The sequence below is a fragment of the Clinocottus analis genome, unplaced genomic scaffold (assembly GCF_023055335.1).
Source record: "Clinocottus analis isolate CAN_PGR_092001 unplaced genomic scaffold, fCliAna1.0.p SCAF_14, whole genome shotgun sequence".
Classification (NCBI taxonomy): Eukaryota; Metazoa; Chordata; class Actinopteri; order Perciformes; family Cottidae; genus Clinocottus; species Clinocottus analis.
In genome coordinates this window covers 16,979,952-17,007,209 of record NW_027175865.1, presented here as the reverse complement: position 1 = coordinate 17,007,209, position 27,258 = coordinate 16,979,952, and the positions used below count along the sequence as shown (strand labels likewise).

The window sequence follows — 27,258 nt, the reverse complement described above, 5'->3', positions numbered from 1 at the left end:
TTTTGCAACCAGAAGTGACCGGAGAGGGTGGAGCGAAGTACAACCGAATGCTGAATGAGATGGTTTTTTAGGCGTCCAAAAGGATTAAAATTACCTTTCATGAACCAAAAACACACTGTGAATGGGTCAACCATGCAGGAAGATAACAGGACAATGCCGTGGTAGCGACCTGTCAATCAGGAGGAAGCTCCGCCCTAAGGCAAACCCTGCTTTATCCTCTATTTGACTCTAAACAGAACCATAATTTACTAAATGGAAAGTCTTGAAGACTTGACACTAGCGATTGAGACCATAAACGTTGAGGTAATAAATCAGAAGTCATTTTCTCACAGACTTTTATACAATCTGACTTTTCTTTGCAACCAGACGAGTCGCCTCCTGCTGGTCATTTGATAGATTGCAGTTTTAAAGCCCTTCCTCACTGGCTTTTCAGACCCCGAGGTCGCCGCCTGGTTGTTCCCACTACAGGACGACATCGTCATCTCACACCAGGGAGACACTAAGTTGAGGAGTCACACGGAGCGTTTACAACAAACACAACAAAAAACAATCACGTCAGGTGTTGACGTATAATGCAGACACCAGAAACTCACTGCAGGTGGGGAAACAAAAGCCAACGGAGAACACACTCAGTAACCTTGTACCTGTGGGCGGAGAGGATGCCGACGCTCGCTGGGAGACTTGACACGGGGATCCAAACACATGCGCCAAACAGCAGGAGGTTTGTCTCCATGAATCATTTGGGAACGTCCTCGCAGGAAGAGAGAAATGTCAGACGGCTCCACGTCACATCGATGTGATGCACTCGATCTAAATAACCTTTTTACACGTCAAAGCAGCCGCTCCCACGACAGACGAGATACTCTCATGGGATGTTCTAGCACCTTGGCATTGGTTTCCTTGCTTTTAGTATGTATGTTTTATTTGTAATCACTCTACAAGGTGCTGGATAACGATTAGCTGATCCATAAGTAGAGTTACTGTTTCTCCCATAAAGAACACACACGCTTAGTTTTATTGCATTTGAAATTGTGTGAGAAACTCCATCATAATTTCCTTTTCTTGTACATGTGTATGTAAAAGACTTTAAGCAGCATTATGCTTTAAAACACTACATTTTGTCTTCATTTGCAGATGGAGTTCAACAGTTGTCATAATAGAAATAATGTAAACATTTGACTCAATTGATCCTGAGAAACTCTCCCAGTTGATCGCTTACAATGAGACGATTATTGGGCTATTGTGTGTTTTGAAAATGCAATTTTATATATGCCAGTGAGGCATTTTTATTTATTTATTTATGTATTTATGTATTTATGTATTTATTTATTTATATATATATATATATATATATATATATATATTTTTTTTTTTTACAAGAGACTGAGAAAAAAGCTAATTGAGAATAACAGCTTATTTTGAAGACACTTCAAGTAAATAAGATTTAAAAAAATGATATCACGATGCAACTTTCTTAGTTGATTAACTACATTAAGACAAAACAGTTTTTGCATTGAATGTAAGGTTTGAATATGCAAATGAGGCCTTGTCTAATGCTAACTTGTGTGCGTCTCTTAAAAGTCTTAACTTTGTCAATAATAAAACTTGACTGTTGCGGTAAAACCGTAAATTAACTTTGAAGCTCACACTGAACTGCAAATGAATGACATGAATACATAAGTTTGTTTTTATTCATGAATATATTTTAATTCTTTAGAATGGCTGTAAATTATAATGCATAATGTGCATGAAATGGCCACGACCGTGAACCCGTCTGGGCTTCGTTGGAGAGCACGCCGTTAACACTGCGGTGACGAGAACAAAACAACGCACCGCCTGCGCGTCCCGAAGAGCCGCCGTTACAAAAAGGGTTCTCATAAATACGCCGACTCGGCCGAAACCCTCACGTGAGCGACCTCCGCGCCAAGCCGCCGCGTGGCTGATTGTCCTGCCGTCATTAAGGCCCGTCGAGACGTCTGAACATCAGTGGGCATCAAATCCTACTCTTCATCCATAAAAAAATAATTACAACTCTATAAATTATTACCTACACACACATACAAAACACAGAGTGTGACGCCAGAACTACTGAAAGATGCAAGCAAAAGAAAAAAGGACGACAAAAAAAAGGTGACGAGGATGACGGCGTTGCGATCACGGGACAGACGCCGGAGCCTTAAGGAGGTTGTACTTATTGCTTTGGTGTGTGCGGCAGCAGGGGGCGCCGCTTCACCAACAAAGGAGGGAGGAACTGTCCGTGTGAAGAGCGCAGCAGCAAGAAGAGGAGGCCAAACGTTACCTCACGACTACACTTACTCCCTCGTGCACTTCCTGCCGCCTCGGCTTAAATACGCAGTGATGCCTTGTTAATTCGTAGGAAAACAAAGCGACACTCCTCCCCCTCTCCCCATTTGTCTTTTCTCTCTGCCGTGTGGTTTGTGGTCAGAAGCCGAAGATGTCGTCCGCTAACGGACTCCCGTTGGGAGTGTTTCCATTGTCCCAGTCGGGTTCGGTGAGCCAGTCTTGAGGCGTCAACCCAATGTCCAAGACCTGGGGGTTAGTACGCGACACTGCCAGTCTGAGGACACAGAGGGAAAAATATGTATAAATATTAATGGCTGATAAGAGTAAAAAACAACAACTCAAAAGATGCTAATAGCACTAAGGTGTCAGAAGCTAATCGACCCTAATCCTTACCAAACGGTCACTTAAACATATTTAAAATATGGAAACTCCTCGGTCTCCTGGGCGCTCGGCCTTTGTACTATTGCAACTTTTGCTAAATTAAGTAGCATTTCATAGATTTGCGTTGCGGTTAAAAATGGTGTGCGGCTACCCAAAGCACTGCTTTTGTAGCATCTTAAAACTTGTAAAGAGTTGAATAGCTGCGGTGTGACTATTGACACCTCCATGCAAATACACACAAAACATACTGGAAAAACAAACAAGATGAGGCTGTGGGAATTAGATTTTCTTCTCTATTCCTCGACCAAAGCCAAACAAAAGGTTCGTCAATACTCCTGCTGAAGACACATCTGAACTGCCGGTTGGAGCACAGGATACTCCAACAGGAGCAGATTTTGGGAGACTTTTGGCAGTGCACAGGACTTTCTGGAGACAATGTCCCGGGACATACAGCGGTCAGATAGAAGCTCTCCTTGATGCCGTCTCTGGTGGACTTGCTGTAGTTCTGGTTCTGCACCGTCAGAACATGTACAACAATACAAAGTAAAGAGCCGCACATGAAATAAAAGAAAAACCAGTCCAGAAAGCTTGTTTACTAGCTTTCTAGATAACAGCGTAGGCCAGAGCGACGACACTTGAGTCTGAATGTCATGCAGAGTTCCTCCCTTTTAACAAAGCTTGGGTCGCATTTCAAAACCTCAGACGCTTCAGTGCAACTAAAGCCTCAATAAGACGCCTGCGTTTTATTCCTTTTCTTCAGTTCCCTGGAAGCGCAGCTCCATCCGTCACCGAGCTCGAGTGACCCGCTGCTCCTCTTTCACACCAGCGACCAGCGACAGAATAATCGCACAACAAGGCCTTCAGTGTGTCGCGGAGTCACATTACTGCCATTGAGTCAGTGCATTCGTTGAAAGACAAAGACTATAAAGAGCGTTATCAGGGCAGGAGAGAGAGAAAAAAAGTCAATATTTTTGTGATATGAGAGGCGACGATACTACTTTGAATCAGCTTTTCTGAGCCCAGTCAGCGATTATTCCATGTGGGAGGAGATGAAGGGACACAGGAAGCTACCGAGAACGTGGCTGCCCCGTTGTTGAGCGAATGGAGCGGGTTATGTTCAGGTTAGTAACTATCACTACTACGCTAAGTAAGGCTTGTAACAGCTGGCAGTGGTACTCTACTTTACCTGCACATGAACCATAGCTATCCAGAGCACAGCTGGAGACACAAACACAGCACATTGAGGACAGACTTAAAGTTTAGCTTTCAAATGAACTTAAAAAAAGAAGAATTAGGAGGATTTGTATTCTGCAGTACACTGAAATCATCAGTAAGTGGCGCCGTAAGGCAAAGCAGTACGAGAGTGGCAAGGCAGGGGATTGGGCAGATTATTTTAACAAGAAGCAGAGAAAATCAACAAGGATTAATGTCATTCTATAACAAAATATATCCAAACTACTTAAAAAAGAGACGTATCTCACCTGGAGAAGGCTTCATCCAAACCATCTTCTGTCTCCTGGAAGATGAAGAAGAAGAAGAAGAAGAAGAAGAAGAAGAAGAAGAAGAAGAAAAAAAAAAAGAACTCATTTTATTGTCAAGTGAATTCAAATATCAAGATTAGACATAAAAATACATATTTATTCCTCTGTCGTAAATTGATAAATTGCACTACAGGTAACACAGGTAATGAGGATCGGTAATGAGTTTTCTTAATGTGTTTTTTCTTTAACGCCACAAGCCGAGAGCAGCACAGCTCCATTGTGCTGTAGAGAAGGAAGACGTCTTTACTGCAGGTGAAGGACTAACAGCACTACAGGTGAGAGGAAAAATGTAGTTGTGTTTTTGGGGCCTTTTCAAGACAAATCCATTTGAAACGCAGAAGACTTTTTAAAGTTTTATCCAGGTTGAGTTGTACAGGTGGAGCCGTGAGCCGGAGGACTTACACAGGCGGGGTTGTTGTTGGTCTCTGAGGGCCTGTGGTTGTCCAGCTGAGCCTCTACGTTCCCGTTGGTCTCCACCACCACGTTCCCACCGTCCTCAAAGTCCAGCAGGTTGTCTGTGGCGACATCTGTGTGAGAGGAGACGGCTCATCAGGTGTGTGCACAGGTGCTCTGTGTTCACTGCATGCGTGTTCAAGAGGCTTCAAGTTAACAGCCGTGCCAGCGTGCCGAATTTTCAGGCTGTAATCCTCCCGACATGAACAACTAACAACCCTTTTTACCTCTAGCGGAGCAAAGAAATGAGACAGTCCCTCCCCAACATTAAACGAGTTGATCCCCATCCTGTATTTTTAGATCATATTCATAATTGTTTTACTTGTTTATGTTCTGCAGTCACAGGGTTATAGGTAGATATGGAGCCATTTGCTGCGATTTAAGATTTTTTAAATTTCCGTCTGTATAGACGTGGGCACATTTTGTAAAGTTGTTGATGCGTGTGCGAATGAGTGTTTAACAATTACAATGTGTCCACTAAAGATCATACAAATTATTGAAAAAGGTGTCGATTTCAAGATATTCCACTCAACTTGGGTCGCCATCATATTTTGTCTATAAATCGTATTTTAAATCTGCATAAATTGCATAATTACTTTGAGTAAATTATCAGCGTCATCAACTCGTTGGGCCTCATTTTCAAATTGTAAGGCCGCACCGAGAACTAAAGAAATGACAAGAAAAACCTGATCGACGTGGCTCCAAGTCTTTTGGGAACTCACACACACACAAACAGACACACACACGGCGTTGTCACCTGTCCCCTTCAGGCTCCCCAAGCTGTTCGACCTCTCCGAACGGGAACTACTGCTGGCCTCTCCGGCCGAACCGGACTTCACGCGCTTCCCTTTCTCTAGAAGACCACAAAGAAAAACCCGTCAATTGCAGCCTCACAGCCGAGAGCAGCGTCCTTGGCTGAGTCGGCGACAGACGGCCCGGCTTTTGCAGACGGCCGCGCGTCATTTCCAGGACTTGGAAGAGCGGGGGAGTTCGGTGCCTACCTTCTTTGGCCACCTGCCAGAGCTCAAACGCTACCGTGAAGGCCTGAGCGACCGTCAGAGCCACCGCCTGAGCCTGCAGGACGGACACATGCACTCGGTTACACGTTGGTACCTCAACCCGTCTTCACAGATCCTCTCGTGCACGACCGTCAGGACAGAGTCACAGTTTGAGCAGATGTGACAAAAAAGGTATTTGTGTTACGAAAAGACACCAAATGCAGCTGATCAAGAATAAACAGAACAAGGATTGTGGTCCAGATGCATTCATGCGCGTCTCCGGGGAGACATTTGATTGGGTGAACAGTTCCTACAATCGGTAAGACGTACTGCCGACCGTTAGTCTGGAGTCACATCTGGTGCTCGCTGTGCTTTTTACTCCAGGTAACGTACACATTGTGCTAAACTTTAAGGAAAGCGGATTCACCCTGGAACGATTAAAACAGTCGGGATAATGCTTTTCATTCATAAAACTAGATCTCGGGCTACCTGGACGGATGGAGAGTGTATTTTAAATATCAGGAAGCAGACACACAGCAAGGTCAAATAGTCGTGAACACAGAAGAGCCGCTGTGGACGAGGACAAAGAGTTCCTCACCACCGTCTCCACCAGCAGCACGAGAGAGGCACGTAGTGAGGAAGTAGAGTATTATCATGTTATTCTGAGAGAGAGAGAGACGAGTGTGGAAGCATGTAAGACGAGAGGAAAAGTGCCCTTCTCGCACACAATCACACACGCAGGAAGATGACAGGCGGCTCGGGGAGCGAGGCTTCTCGGGTTTCCTTTAAGAACGGATGAGAAAGAGGAGCTACGCGTCAGAGGGAGAAGCTCGGCCGGAGGAGAAAACCACGTCTCAAACCCAACGAAAAGCACCCGGGATGCTGGGTGTTGAGGACGTGAAACTAGAGCTCGAGTAGAGAAGCCAGCCCGCCACGAGGGGAGGTTCACACCGCCTCAAAACGCAAAGCAAGTACCAAAGAAATAAATTAAAATCACTGCACTGGAACTGAATTTATATTCATCATACATTAAACATCAAACCACTGATTCTGTACTCAGACGACTCACCACTTTCCTCTTGGAGCAGAGGTAGGCGTGGCACTCCAGGGTCCCATTGAGGGTGTTTTGAGCGATGTAAGCAAACACTTTATCGTGCAGTTTGTCCACCGTGCAGTAGGATATCCTGCAGACAGGTGACGGGTTAGAGGAGCGGCACGCCACGGCCTCGTCCGGGAGTGAACGAGCGGCGATCGCGGCTCCAGAAGTGCCCCGACGCGGTTAATGACTGAGCCCAACAAACCTGTAAATGGAGACGGTCTCCAGGAGTTTGCTGGTGGAGAGCTCGTACAGGACGATTCCCTGAGGGGAAACCTTGAGCGCGACCTTCTGGGGCTTCTTCCCACCGGCTTTCGCCTGTCGCAGAAAAAGAGGTTTGTTTCACAGCACGCCAGTCAGTGTGTCCAGAGCATACAAACGGCTGCACGGACATGTTGATCCTCCGGTGCACAAAACACTCTTCAGGTGGAGTGGGAATTTAAATCCATCCGTCTGATTCTATGAATGATCACAGTGCACCAAACGATGCAAGCTGTTCTCTCTAATTCTACACAGATGCAATGTATGCAAGTATGTGATACATATGTCATAAATACAATGCAAGACATATGACACACATGTCGTACATACACACATACATAGTACGTATGACATGCATACATACATACATACATACATACATACATACATACATACATCACACATACAATTTTGTAGAGACAGCGTGCCAACAAGTGCAATAAATCCCAGCATGCAGCAGTACTTTGAGATGTAAAGAGTAATTCAGGACGCATCCATCCTGTTGTGACATGCTGAATGACGTCGTCGCTCCGGCCCTCACCGTGGCCACGATCCTCTTCACCGCTGCAGCTGACAGGTCCTCCCCTTTGGGCTGGTCCACGAGTGTCATGCCGAGGTGACGGAGGTTAAAGGTCATGCCCTCTACGATGGTCTCCCGCGTGTCGGTCCAGTTCTCTGGAAGCTCTGCGGAGAAAATAAATGAAATGTTGTGCCCATGCGTCCAGTTGAAAAGAAAACATCTGATATCCGTGCCTTACAGTCCACAGACGGCGCCGCGACTCGCCCGCCTTCCTTTTTCCACTTCATGTTCCAAAATAAATACTTTTCAAAAAAAAAAAAAAAGGAGGGAAAGCTTGAGAAAAACACAAATCAGAGGAAATGTAAAAAGCCTGCGTTGATCTTAAACATTGAGACATTTCAGGCTCTCTGAAGTGAAGAGGCAGAGCAGGGTATCTAGGTCAGAGGTACCATTTATGAAAAGTAAATACTTCCTGCTCAAAAACAACTTACAGCGCTCGACAATGAAGCAAAAAAAAAACAGAAAAAAACAGAGTGTACATGGACTCTGACTTCCTGTGATAAGAGGACAGCGTGGTGGTCTTTTCTGAGAGAAACAACACGTATAGCCATCGGAAAAATACAAGAAAAGAAATGTACCGCGTGTTCAGAGAACCAAGGAGTCTGTGCAACAATGTTTAGATGTAAAAGTGTAGCCAGCGAAGGAACAGTTGTTATCTGCATGTGGCGTCTTATCAGTCACTGTGCGTGAGTGTGTGTGTGTGTGTGTCGGCCTTGACCCTTTGCTGTGTTTACACAGATTTCCTCAGAGAAAGAAAGAGGAGGAGAAAAGAAGGGGAGAGGCAACGGCAGAAGAAGAAAAACACATCCCCATTACCTAGAAATACATCCTCTGAGCCCTGTGCTCCCTGTGGGATGACACACACACACACACACACACACACACACACACACACACACACACACACACACACACACACACACACACACACACACACACACACACACACACACACACGGAAATTGTTTTCATGCTGAAAAACATGAAAGCGTACATTAAAAGTAGCTCGTGTTTAAAAACGGTTGTGGATCATTTGAAGGCGACTGCTGCAGCCTGGAGGGACATCAGATCCAAACCCAGAGTCTGCAGCACCGAGCAGCGCTCATGACTAACGTCTGCCTGCTGGCTTCATGATGGCTGCAAGAGGCGATTTGGCAAAAGCACTTGGTGGTGTTAAACACGTTTTACTTGTGTACCAAGTGTTGCGTTGACATTTAGACACAAACGAGATTAAGGCCGCCAACATTTTGTGACCTTAAAGCTGATAAAAACAGCAGAGCTTTGGGTTCAAGGTTGACGGTTACACACAGCCCTCATTCATTCATGTGGAAGACAAATATTAATCTATAGCTCAGTGCCATTTAATGAGTGCGTCTCATCTTATGTGTATTTACATATTTATGATACCGTTACTGTGTTATACTTATTGTTGCACTCCCTTTGCTGCTGTGATACTGCAGATCTCCCCGCTGTGGGTCTAATAAAAAGAATCTTTTCTCCCTCATCTTAACCAAAATAAAAGGACTGAATTATTTCTAATGTGCCGTCTTCGATCAAAGTAAATGTGTTGCTTTAAATTGACTGATGTGTAAAAAAAAAAGCAGAGTTCATCAACAAAGAACCACTTTAAAATCTCATGTTTACCAGAGATGTGTTTAGATTTATTGAAATAAGAATAAATCTGGAGTCCAAGACCAAAATCGACGTGTTGACTGAACCACAACTAGTTTTAACTAATGATGAGAGCAGGCGTCTTTGCAGGTTTGTGGACCAACGGTTGAAAAAAAAATAAAAAAGGTCTGAAACGTCAGAACAGAGAAGGACCGCCCCGAACGGTCAAACGCGCCTGAGAGAAAATCGGCAGCGGCGCGTTGGTACCGGGCAGCGCCGAGCCAGAGAATGCAGCCGGCTCCGTGATCAAAGGTCAGCGACACCTGAAAAGGAAACAGCTGTGCGCGTGAGAGCCGAGCTGTAAACACGCGTGGACCTCGCCATCTGGCTGGAGATCAGCCACTGGGTGTGAAAAACTAAAAAAGGGTTTCCTGAGCAGAGGTGTCTTGTGCGACAGCGAGGGTGGAGGCGGCGGGGGTTCAGTCATCTGTCAGATCCAGCGCTGACGCAGGAGGATCCGTTTCCTGCATCCAGGAGCTGAGCCTCTGTCCAGCACCGTGGCAACAAACGTCCTGATGAAACAAAAAGTCAAAGTCGAACCGGCGGGCAAATCCACCTCCTGGCTGATTTGTGCCTCCAAACCAAACACTGAATCACTGTGGAAACCACCAGCCGTGGCCTTACAACTTGGGACCACTGGAGAACCTTTAAAAACAGAACAAAACCCCCTTTTTGCCCCCGTTTAACTTTTCTTTGAGCTGCACGGATTTACATCCACACGCTTCACCAGAGTGTAATGTGCTGGTTTCTACCAGATGGAGGAGGAGGAGGAGCAGGAGGAGAAGAAGAACTCACCCGACTTAGAAGAACCAGTGGGTTCTTAAAAAAAACAATCAAAATCTGTCAAGTTGTTGAGATCAGTTTGACTTTTTGAAGTTTTATTTCATTTAAATGAAAACACAACTTGTTCATCTCAACGGCTCATGTTTCTACAAGTGTTGGCTGGATTTTGACTTGACAAAAACAAGAAAAACAACATCATAAACGTCAATAAGAGGCCATCTGCCTCGTCACTCCTGCCAGCCAATAAAACCCCTGAACCACAGCTCTGAACCCTTCTCCCGGCCCTCTCATGTCATGGCCGCTGCAGAGCCAGCGTGTTTGTACAACTTCATTTGTCGAGAGGCCCTTTAAGTAGACATAAATCTCAACAACACAAGTATCCACTCAGCGGATCTATCCTCGCCACGGCAAAGCGTTTGAATCAAACATCCTACCAGTCGGACAAAGTGAAGCTAGTGTTTGAAGTGCATTAAACTTGTATTCTCCAACCACCAGGGGGAGCCACCCTGTGGTTGTATAGAAGTCTATGAGGGCCCCACAGACTGCAGAGGCTTTTAAACGTGACCTGAAAACTCACCTTTTTAAAGAAAGCGTACTGCTAAAATATCTCTTATAGGCTCTGCTTTTAAATGTATCTTAAAAATGTTTTATTCTGCTCTGTAGCACTTTGACCTTGCTAAAATATAAAGTGCAATACAAATAAATGTATTATTATTATTTATTTATTATTATGCTTCATGTGTCAAAGCTGCATTCTCTCGAATGACCACCAGGGGGTGACTCCTCTGGTTGTATAGAAGTCTATATAAATGACTCTCTCTTGATGTATTCCCTCAGTAAACATTGTAAACATGAGTTCATGTCTCAATCTCTGGTTTCAAGTCTTCAATACAGCGTGATGTTCATGTAGTAAATTATGGTCCATTTAGATTAAAATAGACCATATAGCAGAGTGTGCTTTAGGGCGGGGCTACAAGGTGATTGACACGTTGCTAACAACGTGGTGAAGTGAATGAAGAGACGCGACGTACATTTCCAGCTCACCACCGACCACGTGCATGCACACAAATACAGACTAATCAGATGAAGACAAAAGTTTAATTTAATTGAGTTTAATTTGACTTTTCGGCCAAACGTAAGTGAGCATGTGCTTGCCAGTCAGTTTACATGATGCAATTGTGTGTCACAATATTCTCCCCAGATGATTTCGTCCTTAAATCCTCGTATTGAATCATTGCGCGGCCTACAGCGGATGGTGGGAGAGTACCAGTGGAAACAGAAGAGCCACGCTTCGGTGGAATAACGACTTCACAAAAAGCAGATGGAAACGTCGCCGTCCTGGCAGCGACGTGCCAGAACTGACCACGACTGTGCGTTGGCACGATCCCGTGCTTCTGTTTCAGAAGGTCCCTAAATAGAGAGAAAGCCTCTTTGCTGCAGACCAGCACCCTCTGGCTGGCTCCTCCACCCTGGCAGCGTGCCGGTGTGGGTCGTCTAGGGCGACCGATCCGGGGCCATAGAAGCATCGAGGTGGTTAAGGAGCAGGGAGGCCTTTGCCATTTAACAAAAACATTCAAATAAATGCTGCAGTCTCCATCGATTGAATGGGTTCCTCCTCAATGCAGCATGCAGATGCTTTAAGTTGAGTGGCTCAGCCCTTAGAGCCACATTCATGGCACTACTTGAGCACAATGTGGTTCTTATATGTGCTCCAGCTCTTTTGGTTTCACCAGATATCTTAAAATTTAAAGGGAGTCGCAGACTGATCCTGATGCAGGTGAGAAGCGGCCTGGGAAGGCGACGCAGGTCATCGCTGGTGAGGAATGTGCGCCCGGAAAGTCTCGAGAAGACCCGGTAATCTAAACCCTCATGCACCACCTCTCAAAACAAGTGGGTCACTCTCTGCATTCACAGGAAGCTTTTCATTTCACTGATTAAAAGACTAAGAACACGATTAGAGCAGCAACAAAAAGCCTCACGCAACTGCATACGAGAAAAACAGGCTGGTTTAAAACTTCTATAACACGTCAATTTTGATAATAAAAGCGACGCTGCAGTCAGGAGTAAAGCACATTTTTATAGGTGAATAAAGTAAAGAGTGCTAAGAAAGTAAATAAACATAAGTTAAGAGGTGCTAATAAAGTAAATACACTTGTATAAGTAAGGGGTGCTAATAAAGTAAATACATTACACTTAAGTTAAGGGGTGCTAATAAAGTAAGTGTATTAAGTTAAAGGGTGCTATTAAAGTAAGTGTATTAAGTTAAAGGGTGCTATTAAAGTAAGTGTATTAAGTTAAAGGGTGCTAATAAAGTAAGTGTATTTAGTTAAAGGGTGCTATTAAAGTAAGTGTATTAAGTTAAAGGGTGCTAATAAAGTAAGTGTATTAAGTTAAAGGGTGCTATTAAAGTAAGTGTATTAAGTTAAAGGGTGCTATTAAAGTAAGTGTATTAAGTTAAAGGGTGCTAATAAAGTAAGTGTATTAAGTTAAAGGGTGCTATTAAAGTAAGTGTATTAAGTTAAGGGGTGCTAATAAAGTAAGTGTATTAAGTTAAAGGGTGCTATTAAAGTAAGTGTATTAAGTTAAGGGGTGCTAATAAAGTAAGTGTATTAAGTTAAAGGGTGCTAATAAAGTAAGTGTATTAAGTTAAAGGGGTGCTAATAAAGTAAGTGTATTAAGTTAAGGGGTGCTATTAAAGTAAGTGTATTAAGTTAAAGGGTGCTAATAAAGTAAGTGTATTAAGTTAAAGGGTGCTATTAAAGTAAGTGTATTAAGTTAAGGGGTGCTATTAAAGTAAGTGTATTAAGTTAAGAGGTGCTATTAAAGTAAGTGTATTAAGTTAAAGGGTGCTATTAAAGTAAGTGTATTTAGTTAAAGGGTGCTATTAAAGTAAGTGTATTAGGTTAAGGGGTGCTAATAAAGTAAGTGTATTAAGTTAAGGGGTGCTATTAAAGTAAGTGTATTAAGTTAAGGGGTGCTAATAAAGTAAGTGTATTAAGTTAAAGGGTGCTATTAAAGTAAGTGTATTAAGTTAAGGGGTGCTATTAAAGTAAGTGTATTAAGTTAAGGGGTGCTATTAAAGTAAGTGTATTAAGTTAAAGGGTGCTATTAAAGTAAGTGTATTAAGTTAAAGGGTGCTATTAAAGTAAGTGTATTAAGTTAAGGGGTGCTAATAAAGTAAGTGTATTAAGTTAAGGGGTGCTATTAAAGTAAGTGTATTAAGTTAAAGGGTGCTATTAAAGTAAGTGTATTAAGTTAAGGGGTGCTATTAAAGTAAGTGTATTAAGTTAAGGGGTGCTATTAAAGTAAGTGTATTAAGTTAAAGGGTGCTATTAAAGTAAGTGTATTAAGTTAAAGGGTGCTATTAAAGTAAGTGTATTAAGTTAAGGGGTGCTATTAAAGTAAGTGTATTTAGTTAAAGGGTGCTAATAAAGTAAGTGTATTTAGTTAAGGGGTGCTATTAAAGTAAGTGTATTTAGTTAAAGGGTGCTAATAAAGTAAGTGTATTAAGTTAAGGGGTGCTATTAAAGTAAGTGTATTTAGTTAAGGGGTGCTATTAAAGTAAGTGTATTTAGTTAAGGGGTGCTATTAAAGTAAGTGTATTAAGTTAAAGGGTGCTATTAAAGTAAGTGTATTAAGTTAAGGGGTGCTATTAAAGTAAGTGTATTTAGTTAAGGGGTGCTATTAAAGTAAGTGTATTAAGTTAAAGGGTGCTATTAAAGTAAGTGTATTAAGTTAAGGGGTGCTATTAAAGTAAGTGTATTAAGTTAAGGGGTGCTATTAAAGTAAGTGTATTTAGTTAAGGGGTGCTATCAAAGTAAGCGCATGTTGGAACTGAGCTCATCTGATTGTTCACTGAAGGTGGGCGTTTAAAAATCAATGCACAACGTACATTTTTACATTCACCGGTCATGTTCTGTGGATACCATCCGGTGGGTCAGGAATCACACAGAACCGAGTGGCTCCACCTGACCGCAGGGCCCTCCGGTGGTAAACACATTAACATCTGGCGCGCCTCCCATCAACACAGGAACGTGCTGGCAACATGTCCTCCGCGTGGAAGGAGAGTGCGTCTCAAATTCCAGCGGCGCGGCGAGGAGGTGAGCTACGGTTACATGGCACTTTTTCCCCCCCGTATAATCCACCCAATATGCTCGACCGATTGCGTAGCTCACAAAGTCCTCTCTGGTGGACTTTTAAAATAGACCGGCTTGAACTGGAGCCCACAGGGAGCCGTGCACCGACTGACTCGCAGCATTCCTGGCTTGTCGTCGTGGTTACAGGAGCTTTTCGGCGGCTGAAGCCACCCAGTCGTCGTCGGCCCTCCACCCTCCACCCTCCACCCTCCACCCTCCACCCTCACCCCCGACCCTCCCACCAGGACCTTACAGCCAGGATCAAGTGAGATTTATCTTACAGAGTGGCCCTTGAGTGCTACAATGGGGCCCCCACAGTGCCTTATGAGAATGCCCTGTTGATGTTGCATTGTGGGTAAGCTGGACCCGACCTGCTGAAGGGCCCTTGAGCAAGACACGCAACAATCACTGACCCTGACCCCTACACTTCCTCTGGTGCTGTGGATGGAAACAGGAGATTGGGATTATCTACAACATAAGACTGCTGGAGTGAGAATATCAGACCGTAATGTGAGGGACTTTTCTTAAGACGTGGGATTTTAAAGTCTGGTGAGAGGGAGATAACTTTAAAAAATAAAATAAACATGATATTTAGAGTCCTCCTTGGAAGAAGTGTCCTGTTTTTACTGCCTGGTTTAAAAACAACATTTATTTCCGGAAAATTCCTCAAACAAGATTCAACCGCAGAGCAAACAAGCAGACGGTATAAAATAGCAGCAAAAACATGTTTTTTCTTTCCACAAAACACCAGGAAAAAAAAAACCCGCGTAAGTATTTTTGTAGTTTTTGATCCTCTTATGAAACAAAACCAGACTTATAAAACACAAATAAAATGTGAAACTTTGCCAAGAACAGTTTCGCGTTTTAAACGAAAAGCTACACTTTGCTAAAGTGAGCTGACAAATAATAAAAAACGGTAAATTTGTTTGCATCATTAAAATAAATCGGACACAGCTGTAACGTTAAACCAGCGGAGCAACTAGAAACCACAGCTTAAACACCCTGATTTCTACGGGGCTTTCTCACTTGTTCTTCTCAAATTAAGGACTATTTTCTTACTTTTGTGTCTGCCGGCGGTCCAGGACTGTTTCGCCATGCTCGGGCTGCGGATAAGAGCCCTCCCGGCCGACTTCAGGGCATCCATGTCCGGCTGTTTGACCCGCGGAGAGTCGGCGAAGTTCGCAGGAGAAATGTTGTTGACCGGACTGCTGATGGGGAGGATGGACTTCTGGTGCTTTCACGCGCCGTCGGAAATCCCGCTATTTACGAGGCCAGCGCACTTTTGGACCAGCCCACGCGGAGAAGTCGTGCCGCATTTGGGGTAAAATGGGACATTAGAGACTGTTTATGTTCAGATGATACGAGGAAGTACACTCAAAGTAAAAGCTGGACACATTAGTTTTCATTACGCTATTCAGTTTGTGATGGTGTGCTTTCTAAAATAGTGTATCAGTGTAGTGAAGTCAGTTAACCTCAGCTGTGCAATATTGCTGCTTAGACATTTATTAAGTCTGTTAAACTTAAATGACACTGATTTTTTTTTGTCTTCATATTGTATATGACCTTTTTTTTCTTCTTACAATTATTTCACTGCACTTGAATGTGACAGATATCTTAGATTTTAATTGGGTTTGATGTATGTTTTATTACTTTCCTCTAAAGTTTCAGACGCTATAACATTTTTGTTTTAATATATAAAGGCCTTGTTTACCATTATCATCCTGAAACTATGCAAAAATATTTACTTATATTTCTGCTCAGACGTGCACAAATACACAAAACCTGCATGGTAAAGCAGCTCTGTGCTCTCTGGACTCATATTTTTTAAAAGAAAGTATATTTGGTTGTTTTGTCTGCCCTAAAGCGACTGAATTTCCTACTAGATATAGTTATCTACCCGGGGCTCCTGAAAGCATCATGAAACCACAGGGCAACCACCTACTTTTCTGATTTTAAACACTGGTGGAGCGATATATTTTTAGATGGAGGATGTCAACAATATTTATGGAGCTTAACTGATTTGTTGGCTTTATGTAAAAACATTACATTGACGTTAGCATGACGTCACCTTGTGGGTGATTTTTTTTTTAGGGGTCAAAGGTCTCTGGAGCGAGCGTCATACGAAAGAAAACTAGACACACAAAAGATGACACGCATACACGCACACTGAACAGCTTGCATTGCCACCAGCAAGACTTTCTTTAATAGTGATGGCCAAAGTGAAAAGAGTGACACGGCCACCATCACGTTGAGTAAAGAAAAACAAACATGGCGGAACAATGAAAAGATCAAACAAAGCACTATTTTTCTTCTTTTTTTTCTTTTTTTTTTAAACTTCCCTCTTGTCCTTTTACACAAAACTTATAAAAGCAACTTCAGAACTGATTTCACAACACCAGAGCGATCCACCACAAATAATACTTTTTTCCCAGGTCGGCAACATGACAGCACAACATGGTCAAAATGGTTCCAGAGGGGCGTGGGGTCACGACCCTTTCCTCCCTCCCCTCCCTCAACACATCACATTCACAGAATCCTTCCTGGCAGAAAATATAGGAAATCAAGTGAATATGACAGGAAGTATATCAAGGAGGTGCCACTCAATAAAAGTACCTCACAAATAAATAAACTGGGAGTAACACAATAAATTCACCTGCTGCTTCGCCATGATCAGCCCAGAACCTTGTAAACACAACACCGTCTGATTATGTACTAATGACAACAACAACAAAAACAATAACAGCACAAAATAAAATGCTAGAGCTACATCGAAGATCGACGTCTGGATGGGCGACCGAACATCAACACTTGGCACTTAAGAACTGAAATAAACCAAGAAAACATTCCTCAGTTATTGTACATCGTTGTAAACAACTAAATGCCGACTGCAGGGCACGATAGCAGACAATCAGTTTGGTGTTTTTTGGGCGTCCCGAGACTCCGTCTACTATGAAACGATGCTTCCTCCCCCTTCAGGTGACACTGTGATCAACGCAAACGTTTTTGGCCTCTGAATACTGAATTGAAAAAAGGATCGGAGAGAGCGAGGACTCTCGAATGGAAACTAATCAGAGCTCTTCCGACGTCTTTGAAGCATCGACGCTTTCTGATCCCGGGATTTGAAAAGTGTGTGGTTTCTGCATCTGAAAAAGAGAAGACGGCAAGGCACTGTAAAAATCTGCAAAGAACGGCAACGGCCCGTTACCTTCGACATCATTTAAATCCGGTGAACAACGTGTGACCTAATGGTTGGAATCGGGTCCAGCGGGAGAGGAAAAGGTGTTCGCAGCAGAAGAAAAAAAAAAAAACCTTTTGGCAGTGCCCGGTCAAATCTAGCAATAGAGTATTTTATTTTTTAGGACCAAACAACGTCTGCTTCAACAGCTAACGTGTAATCCTTGGAGACTTCGAGGAGGCAACAAGAGGATGAAACGTGTCGAGTATCTGGAGGACGCGGCAAAAGATTAACCGCCGTTTCAGAAGACGGACCTGAACCGAAATGTTACGAAACAAAAAAAAAAAAAAAAAACCCACAACTGACAGATTTAACGGTACGAAACAAAAACATGAATAGTTTTACATTCACGTATCTCTCACTGGGCTTTTTACCTCACAGGCGAGTTTCAGACTCTTAATACAAACCATCAAGAAAAGCCAATTTCTTTTTTAAAATATTAACACAAAAAATAATAAATGGCAGCGGGGTTAAACCAACAAAGAAGAAGACATGAAGCGATGCAATGGCGGCTCTTCGGTAGACATTTGACCAACGAGTTGTGTGTTCCTTTCACCCCCTTCAAACAGATCCTGCTCTCAATCCCCCTCTCCCAAAAAAAAGTCAAGATTGACCACAACCCTTTCAAAATAATAGTTCTCATAATAGAACCACAAACAACACGCACACACACACACACACACACACACACGCACACACACACACAAACACACACACACACACAAACACACACACACAGAGGGGGTTGTGTCTGTGTGTGGTACATCAGAGTGCAAAGAACTGTCAGAGGCCGGTCAACTCGGAAAAAAACAAATAAAAAAACCAAACCGGAGCGGAGAGCTTCGCCAGAGTAAAGAAAGAGATTAAAGTTCTGCGTCGGCCGTCAGAGTCACTTCTTGAGGGGCTGGTAGACCGAGGCGTTGGGGTCCAGGGAGGAGGGACTGTTGTCCATGAACTTGGAGGAGTAGTGCGGGACGCCGCCGCTGTGGTTGCTGCCGTCTGACGAGTAGGACAGGCTGGGCATCACGGCCATCACCTCCGCTATCTTCTGCTTCAGCTCGGCGATCTCCTGCTCCCTCTGGTGGATCTGGCCTGCAGCGACACCGAGGAGGAGGACACACAAAGACAAGTCGCGTCACCGGGGCCGGGAGGAAAAGAGGGAGCGGGGACGTTTTGTCCAATGCAAACTGAGTCCCCGACAGCTCGAGGGCCACTTATACACTTCCCCCATCATGCTGTATATGATTTTAGATGCACAATATGGATATTTATGATGATAAAAGCACATTTTGTTGAGAATTAAACGGATTATATGTGACAGCAATGCTCGTTTTCGGTTAGTTCAGCAGACTAAAATCCAGACAAATCGAACTTCTTCATCACAACGATATTAAAATCCTATGAAAAAAAATTTGAAAAAGTTGTTGAAAAAGATGTTAAAGGAGGCTGGTACCGCTGTACCGTGATTGATTTTATGTCCAAAAGCAGAAATAGAAAACCTTTACAGATGCTTAAAGGGTAACTTGGGTGTTTCTCAACCTGGGCCTCATTTCCCATGTTGAAAGTGGCCCAACTATCAAACGCTGTGTAACGGGCTGTGGTGTAATCGCTCGGGGGTTAGAGGGAAATTCCTCCCTGCCAATTTACGTCCACTTAAAGTGTTTGTGTTTTCCGCCGACGGGCTCCGATTTTTATCGTAGGTCTCTGACGTCTTCGTGGAAAGTTAAAGGGCCACGCAGTCGCATCGACGGACTCGTTTTGGTTTATGGTTCCCGCCTTTTTCCATACGCCAGAACAGCAGGTGGCGCAACGACTATTTAGAGTCGACGTTCACCGATATCTCCCTCCAGGAGTTCACCTCCATCTGCGTGTCCTGATACTCCGTCAGACGGGTTTCATAAATGCTCATATTTGTGGACCTCTTCAGCCAAACGTTCTTCAACGGGATCCATTGATCGTGTTTCTGCTGTGCTTGCGGGCTGCGAACGGCTTGCGTAGCTTTGTCAGATAGTCCGAAATTTTGGGTGACGCACGCGAGATGGCTTATGGGACTATGTGAGGGGCCCTTGCAGGTCTTGCGTGCTTGCGTCTCTGCGTAAAACCTGAGTATAAAGCAGCCTTTAGGCGTCACGTGGCTCGTTGACAAAAGTATGCAATGTATGCAACGCAAGATTTCAGAATGAGACAGATTGTATCAAGTGAAGGGTAAAGAAAAAAAGGTGTGCGTCTCTGGAGGGTCCTTTCTGTGAAGTTCTCATCACAACCGGAGCCTGTCGAGAGGCAAAAACAAGCGCTGCTAGTGGACGGGCACGGTGAGGAGTTGTCCCGGGTGATTACAGAACGGCCGTCTTTGCAAGTTCGTTTATCCCTTGCAAAACAAAAGAGAGCGTGACTCTCCAGTCCAGAGCGTCTAAAGACCACTACGGCGTCCCCTCCCCCGCCTCCTACCTTGCGCTATCTCCAGCTGCCTCTTGGCGTCGCCGAGCGCTGAGAAGAGGTCCAGCTTGATCCGGGTCTCGGCGCTCAGGCTGTTCTCCAGGTGCTGGGTCTTCTCCTGCATGGCCGACAGCGCCGACATCAACACCTCCGTGTCCTTCTCGTTCTCTTTGTACTTACGCAGCTCCTGCGTGTGGGAGGAAGAGGAGATTAGGCAACAACAACAACAACAACAACAATAAAGCATGTAGTTATTTTGAGTGTACATTTTACATCTTGGGAACTGCGAGTAAATATGTACATGAACACAACTCATTAGTATTACTGTTATCTGTGCACTTCATTTTAAATTTATATTCTATTGTAGATTCAATTGTACATTTAAACAGGATCCCATGTCATATATGGCAATAAATGGTTCTGATTCTGAAGTAAGTTTGTAAACATTTCTATCCGGTTGCAGTCATTTAAAAGAGTTACGCTGCTTTCAAGTTTGATGTACATTCATTCAGAAGACCTTTCGTCTTGAGGAATGTCCAATTTACTTTCTTTCTACAAATGTAAATGTCTCGTTTGACGGTAAAACATTTTAAATGTTTTTGCGCCTCTTCGTCAAAGTAACCACAGCAACCTTTAACGGGACTACGAACAGATCCGGGCTGGTGAAGGTGCTCAAAACAAGCGCCTCCGTTTACCGAGCTGACAAAAAAAGAGGCCGACGCAGCGACAGAAGCTTCTTTTAGTGGCGCACGTCCCAACGAAAGCCCCGTAAAGTCTATGGCGGGGCAATACTAATATAAGAAGGACATTTTGGTGACATAAAACTTTCTAGAAGTCACTCGCGGACACTTTAGTTTTGTCAAACGAGCTCTCGGAGGGAACAAGGCTCATGTTTTACAATTACCAAAAATAATTAGAAGCCACTAAACTGTCTTAATTTCAAAACAAAGCCATGTAAATACATCAAAAGGCATGAGACGGGGGGAGAGGTGGGTATTTATTTAATTACATCAATTACCAAAAGCTAAAATGGCAAATCATTTTTAGTCAAGTGATCCCCAGCTGCTGTTGTGAGAGACTCAACAGCAGCAGCCGCCTGTTACCGAGAGCTCCTCGCAGACTTTAAATCACGTATTTTACAATCCCGTTAACGACGTGGGAAGCACAGAGGCATTACGTCATCGTGGAGAGAGATAAGAGGAAGTCTTTCCCTGCTCACCTGACACTTGCCCTCCAGATCCCGAATCTGCTCCTCCTTCAGCTTCAGGTCCATGCTGAGCTTCTTGCACTCGTTCTCCAGCTCTCTGATGCGACCGCGCAGAGAGTCGGTCGACTCCACTCTGCGGGCCGGAAGAAAGGAAAACAACACTTTTAAATGGTGGTTCAAATTTTTTTTTTTTAAAAAAGGGCGAATATGTCCACGAGTGCGTCGATCTTTCATTTCCTGTCTTCAAGAGCATCCCGGGGGACCGTACCTGGTGGCGGCGGCCAGCGCCACGGCTCGGGCGGCCGTGGCCTCGTCCATCTTCTTCCTCTTGCGCTCCTCGGCCAGCTGCTTCTCGGCGAGGGCGCGGGCCTCCTGCTCGGCCTTCAGCCTCTTCTCCAGCTGGGAGATGGTCTGCTTGTCCTTCTGCTTGGCCTGGACGGCGCTGTGGAGCCTGCAGAGCGGAGGGGGAGCACGGTCAAGACACGCGGGCCGACACATCAACGCTCTCCATTGAATTTGTATCGTGTGACGTCGTCTCTCTCGTCTCGTTTCGTCTGCTAGCAAACGAGAGAAGGTGCCTTAAAAGCTACTGTGCACCAACACGGTAACATTTATATAACATGTCTATAAACTGGGGAAAAGTGAGTGCGCGTGCAATTGCTTTTAAGTGATGTCGTCCTTCTATAATTTATTATGCAGTTATTTTGTTCCTCTGTCTTTGTTTGCATACTTTATTTATTTGTTTGTTTGTTTTCTACTCCATTTGTTCTTTTTGGTTATTGGTTTTGTTGTCTTCATTGCCTTTATGGCGTGGTCCTTTTTGTTTGCTGGTATTTAAGTTATGTGTGACTCTATGCGTCGCTTCTCTGTAGAGCACTTTGTAAACGTTTTTAAATAGGTGCTACATGAATAAAGTTATTGTCATTAGTATTATATTAGGATGTAACTCGTACCATCACATCATCATGTTAGTCATCAACTGTTCCCCTGGTAGACAAAGGGTTAAATTAAATGCTCCACCTGTTCTCGTGGGATGTATTTGACGGGACACAAAACCCGCGTCCAAGCACCGCCGAGAAATTAGATGTATTGCGTAACAACTTATGTACGATTGTCGGTCAAGAGATTTTGGGCCCATGTCGCGTCACACGCACTTGTTCTGCAGCAGCTCGTTGTCCTGGCGCAGCTGGCCCAGCTCGGAGCGCAGGCTGCGGTCCTGGCTGCTCAGAGAGGAGAGCTGACTGCGCAGCTCCGACTCCAACTGCCGGTTGGCCTGAAGATCGGCCTTCAGGCGCTTCACGTCCTGCTCCAGCCTTTCAGAAGAAGAAGGGAACAAACAGAAAGAGGTTAGGGCAGCACATTACTCGGGGTTTATACACATTCTGACCAACGGATTTCCATGAGTTTAAACCAGATTTCCATGACCAAACATGTAGTGAAATCTGTGTGTAAACAGTCAAATGTAGTATTTTAACTAACAATGAGGATTCAATGCATACAGATCACGTGCTGCTCCTTTAATGACACAAATGAATGAGAGACAATAGTTTGATTAAAAGAATAAATATCTGTATAGATGCCTGTATGTATGCCTGCTTATATTTTGAGCCTCTTTCTTTTAAAATTCATTACTTCAAACTCAGCGTAAATGAACGTCATCAACACTTTTACAGGACTTTTACCACATTTTGCGGATTCGTTTCTTTTTTTCAAGGACTTTTTCAGGCCTGGAAATAACCAGTTAAAAATTGCATGACTCGTATTTACTCCATTATCGTACGTCAGGTGGTGACCTTACTCGTCGGCGCCAGGGCGACGGCGTCTCTTACCGCACGAGGGCGTCCGGCTTGCCCAGCTGGTTGTTGGGGATGCAGTTCTCCACCGGATCCTTCTGCCCCTTCCCCGCCCCCTTCTGCTTCTTCTCGTTCTTACTGGTCGAGGAACCCGGCGGCACGCTGCCGTTTGAAGAGCTGTGGTTCCGCGGGGACGAGTTGGAAATGTTGCCCCCGCCCCCGCTGGCATTTTTGTAGTTCTTCCCCGCCCCAGCCGTCTCCTCTTTGGAGGCGGCGTGCGTGTTGGCGTTGGCGTCGGCGTGCGCGTTCTCTCCCGCCAGGTCGTTATTCAGTCTCTTTGCCCCGACGTAGTTCTCTATGTACTCTGCCTCCTGTAGTTTGGAGTCCAGCGCGTGAACAATACTGTTGTTATTGATTCCGACCGCGTTTTGTTTTTTGCCCTCGCGCTCTTTCGCGGTACTGTCTTTCCCTTTTTCCCGATACTCCAGCTCGGGCAGCGGGACCGGAGGGCTTTTCTTTCCGGGAGGCGCTCCGTTTTGGGACAGCGCAGCGGCGGCGGCGGCGGGTTCCACCTCAGAGATCCCTTTAGCCAAAGCAGCTAGAGGAAGAGGAGCACACACAGGCAGCGTTAAGACACACACGAACAAGCATTCACTCAAATCCCAAAGAGTTACGGGAACGTAGCAGGAATTTGGCTGTGAAACACTAAATGATATCTGGTGAAATGTTAAACTAATACAAAGTTTACATATGAACATAGTAGCACTATAAGGAATGAATCATCTCCTCAGACATGCATTTTTCTTTCTGCCCTGCTAAAAGTATCCCTCCAGCTTCAACTTCATTTGTTTAGTGTTTCCTTTGGCTTAGTTGTAAGTGAAGAAAATAAGAGTCATGTCAATTAAGTGTGTATGGATGTGCACTGCCTAGGAAGTAGTAATCACAATAGCATAGTAATAGATTCAAAACATCCATAAATAAAAAATACCCAAATTGTATTTCTTCAGTATCATACGTTGCAGATACGAAATAGATTGGATGATGGAGTGAGAGTCCAAACGGAGAACATCCCCTGACACAGCGGGCTTTTCCAGGAAGAACTACTGCTTTCTATTAACTACAAATTAGACCTCAATATAATGAACACTGGTGCGTTTGAGCATTTTTTGTATTTATTTAGCAGGGACAATGCACACTATTCAACAGTAAAACTGTAAGTGAGCCAGAGTCACTGTAAGAGCCAAATGGGAGCACATTGTTACTGACATGTACACTGTGGCACTGTGCTCTATACAGGTAATGAGAACAGGATTGACAGCAGGTGTCAGACCCCAGAAAGGGCACAGGTTTTTGACCGTGTCACAAGCACTGCACTGGCTCAAGTGGCATTAGATCAATGGTGGGCACCACTTGACTAGATCGTGTTGTGGGATGGCAAAACGACAATAAACGTATGTGATAGCGCACCACCTGTCCGTAGGTCCTTCAACTAAGCATCGCAAAGTGGCGTGATCGAGGCAGAACAGTGGCGTGTCAGCCTAACCGAACCACACCTCAGAAGGGCCGTGTTGGAGGACGGGCTCCTTAAACAGACACTGTCCCTGTTTTATTTAATGAGGTTCTCAAGATATGGTGTTTAATGAGAATATTGCAGTGATGGTGACTTATGTGTTTTAATCCAGTGTTTTTAGAGCTTGTTTATGGAGAATATGGATAGTTTTTAATGTTGTGCTGCTGACTTGTGTCCAGCTGGTTAAGCAGTAGGTGAGATGGGGGATAATCATTGCAATAAAATACAGTTTCGCAGCTTGAATGGTTAAACTGTTTCTTATAGATCTATCGTTATCATTGGAGTCTTTTTTTTTTGATGCCGGTGAAGCACAAGCACGGACAAAAAACGTCCGGGCCGAGACCCCCTGAAAAGCCTCGACCGTGCTCTGTGTTTCTTTGCAAAGACAACTCTACTCTTTTGTTTCCCCGTGTGCACGAGACAGTGTCACAAGTTGTGCGTTTCACGCGCGTCTCACCCTCTTCTGCCTCCCTCTCCTGTCTCTGCAGCATCTGTTGCTCCGGCGGTAAAGCCTGCAGGAGAAGCTGCATGTAGAACTCGTTCTCCTTCTGCACCTCCTTCTGTTTCCTCAGTCGCATCTTGTAGCTGACGTAGCTCTTGAAGCCGAAGCCCAGAGTCACCACTGGATAGCCGATGCTGGGAGGTGGAGAGACAACGCAAACTATTTTAAGTAAAAGAGCAGCACGTGGTATTTAAATCACAACTTTCTTTAGGAAAATGACAAAAAGTCTCTTGTGGGACGTTTACCAGTGAGCAGCAAAGGGTCGACACAGGTCCACGTGAAAGTTCTTTAGATCTTTGAATCGTATGGCAGCTTCAATGTACACAAACAAGATCCACAGCGATACAGTGGGTAGACAGACTCCTCTTTCTGCGTGAAAGAAAGAGACGAGACCAACAACAAAAATCAGCCCTCTTTAAGTCCGGCGCTGAAGAAACATGTCCGATATGGACTTCTTCTTCTTGAGGTAAAAAAAAGAGGCCGCAGGGAACTTTGGGGACTGACCTGTGTGCCAGACATACTGGACCCAAACGTAGGTGCTGGCGGCGAAAAACAGCCACTGGACGGGGATGAAGAGGAGGCAGATGATGTCCGACGTGAACGCCACACACACGAAGAAAACAGAGAACGCCTTGGTGGAGCAGAAAGACACAGACAAATAAATATGGCCGAACAAATCTAAATTCTGTGAGGAACACACACACACGCAATAATATAGTGGCATGTGAACAACACTACCATGTAAATACAGTGCACATATTATTTTTTCAATTGCATACAAGAAATGTGCATTGGAGATGCATTTAATTGTTCCAGTGTATCAATCCACCACGCTCTCCAGTTTAAGTCATCACATTTAAGAACATATATGAATAAGCGCTTACCAGTCCCTGATATCTGAAGGAGTCGTAGACGCTTCGAATGAAGAGCCAGAAGGGCCAGAGGTACTCGAACCTGAACTCCAGAACAAAGTCGGCCAGCAGAACTAGCACCCACACCACCAGGAACTTCAGGTACAGGAATGTACTGCGAGGCGAATGAATACAGACAGAGAAAGATGTTTAAGGCAATAGAGACACAAGAAAGAAACATGAGGATTTGCAGGCGGTAGGGTATCGTAAACGAGAACGTTACCTCAACATTACTATTATGTTTGCAGGCAAGATGAAGGCCAACTCATCAGTGCAACAGTAAGAGCATGAGTACAACTCTATCTATAAGATATGAAGGGTTGCTATTATCAAAGACAAGTGAGGTGGATGCTCATGGTTGAGAGACATCTAAACGAGAGAGCGAGAGAGTATGAGCGACTGTATGCACAGTGTCAGGTCTGGACATGTTACTTAAAGCACAGCTGGTTTCTTTTAGCCATCATCTCCTCTATACGTGCAGCTTCTTCAATGATGCACGCGCTTTGTTCCAGTTTGACCAGATTTTTTTTTAGGGGATTGGGGCAGCGGGGGGCGGGTTATTGTGTCTATCTATCCTAATGTTAAGACCTCTGACAGACAAAGCACAGGTGAGAGCCCCGCCGCCGCCACCGGCGTCACCCCGGCCTTCAAAACGAGCGCCCCCGCTGTCATCTCAACCCTTCAGCCTGATTATTACCTTTAAAAAAAAACCCACTATTTTATTTTAGGACAGATTTACATTGAGCGGAATATGTGACACTCCACACTTAAACCCCCCACATGGTCTTTAAAATGTATATACATCATTAATATATTTTACGCCAGAATATGAATTTAACTAGCAAAGAGAAAATAAAGCACGAAATAACACACAAGTAACGGCAGGGCCTGTAACATTTTAGACACAATGAGAGCGACCACCCCCCACCCCCCTCCATCCAAAAAAAACGCGCGTTTAAATATGAATGCGAGCCTCGTCTTGACATATGCAGTGAGAGGCGCCATTGTTATACAATAACGTCTCTCCAGCCCCCTTCTTTTTCTTTTTTTCTCTCTTCTTCTTCGGTACCTGCTATATATACCCTCGGTGATTCGGTTCCGTTTTAACGGCCGTCGGAGTTTGCTGCAGTCCGCATTGCGCCGCTTCATCCTCCCCCCGTTGGTGCGCGTGAGATATCGGTTATGGTGGCTGTAACTGGAGATGTCATCCGCTCGTCCTCACGTTCCCACTCCTTCAATTATCCACCATTGTTGTTGTTTTATGCACATGAAACAAAGAAATAAATAAAAACAGTCCGCTGAAGGACCGCCCCCTTTCACGACACGCCGCGTCGCGTGCCCCCCTCCCCCCCTCTCCATACCCCGCCCCCTCCGTCTTGCTTTGCGTCTGACGTCACGCC

At 44.5% G+C, this 27,258-nt stretch overlaps 2 protein-coding genes across 4 annotated transcripts; both read right to left on the bottom strand.

The window, feature by feature from the left end:
* Nucleotides 1–1,681: 1,681 nt before the first annotated feature.
* On the bottom strand, nucleotides 1,682–15,415 carry ldlrap1a (low density lipoprotein receptor adaptor protein 1a). Of its 2 annotated transcripts, XM_068576288.1 has the most exons (10): nucleotides 15,264–15,415; nucleotides 7,576–7,718; nucleotides 6,979–7,091; nucleotides 6,747–6,861; nucleotides 5,681–5,753; nucleotides 5,437–5,532; nucleotides 4,629–4,753; nucleotides 4,167–4,201; nucleotides 3,872–3,903; nucleotides 1,682–2,578 (listed from the first exon to the last, which is right to left on the bottom strand). In XM_068576288.1, exons 1-10 carry the CDS (start codon nucleotides 15,346–15,348, stop codon nucleotides 2,532–2,534), a joined length of 864 nt encoding a protein of 287 aa, XP_068432389.1. In that variant the 5' UTR covers nucleotides 15,349–15,415; the 3' UTR covers nucleotides 1,682–2,531. The 2 variants fall into 2 exon arrangements, with proteins under 2 accessions (XP_068432389.1, XP_068432388.1); XM_068576287.1 differs by lacking the exon at nucleotides 3,872–3,903.
* A 951-nt stretch (nucleotides 15,416–16,366) lies between these two features.
* maco1a (macoilin 1a) lies at nucleotides 16,367–27,175 on the bottom strand. Of its 2 annotated transcripts, none has more exons than XM_068575406.1 (11): nucleotides 26,928–27,175; nucleotides 25,832–25,973; nucleotides 25,452–25,578; nucleotides 25,193–25,316; nucleotides 24,903–25,081; nucleotides 22,912–23,473; nucleotides 22,237–22,395; nucleotides 21,351–21,533; nucleotides 21,095–21,215; nucleotides 19,888–20,062; nucleotides 16,367–18,531 (listed from the first exon to the last, which is right to left on the bottom strand). In XM_068575406.1, the coding sequence occupies exons 1-11, from the start codon at nucleotides 27,005–27,007 to the stop codon at nucleotides 18,329–18,331; spliced, it is 2,055 nt and encodes a 684-aa protein (XP_068431507.1). In that variant the 5' UTR covers nucleotides 27,008–27,175; the 3' UTR covers nucleotides 16,367–18,328. The 2 variants fall into 2 exon arrangements, with proteins under 2 accessions (XP_068431507.1, XP_068431509.1); XM_068575408.1 differs by lacking the exon at nucleotides 26,928–27,175 and adding an exon at nucleotides 26,082–26,117.
* Nucleotides 27,176–27,258: the final 83 nt, after the last annotated feature.

What these genes read in the sequence shown, in the direction of transcription:
- ldlrap1a (XM_068576287.1), bottom strand. Translation starts at nt 15,348, where the DNA reads ATGGATGCCCTGAAGTCGGCCGGGAGGGCTCTTATCCGCAGCCCGAGC. An exon ending in GAGACCGTCTCCATTTACAG is followed by an intron (nt 6,862 to 6,978) that starts GTTTGTTGGGCT and finishes ACCTGTCTGCAG; the next exon opens with GATATCCTACTGCACGGTGG. An exon ending in CTGGCAGGTGGCCAAAGAAG is followed by an intron (nt 5,533 to 5,680) that starts GTAGGCACCGAA and finishes GTGGTCTTCTAG; the next exon opens with AGAAAGGGAAGCGCGTGAAG.
- maco1a (XM_068575406.1), bottom strand. Translation starts at nt 27,007, where the DNA reads ATGAAGCGGCGCAATGCGGACTGCAGCAAACTCCGACGGCCGTTAAAA. An exon ending in AAGCCGGACGCCCTCGTGCG is followed by an intron (nt 22,396 to 22,911) that starts GTAAGAGACGCC and finishes TTCTTCTGAAAG; the next exon opens with GCTGGAGCAGGACGTGAAGC. An exon ending in AACGAGCTGCTGCAGAACAA is followed by an intron (nt 21,534 to 22,236) that starts GTGCGTGTGACG and finishes TCCGCTCTGCAG; the next exon opens with GCTCCACAGCGCCGTCCAGG.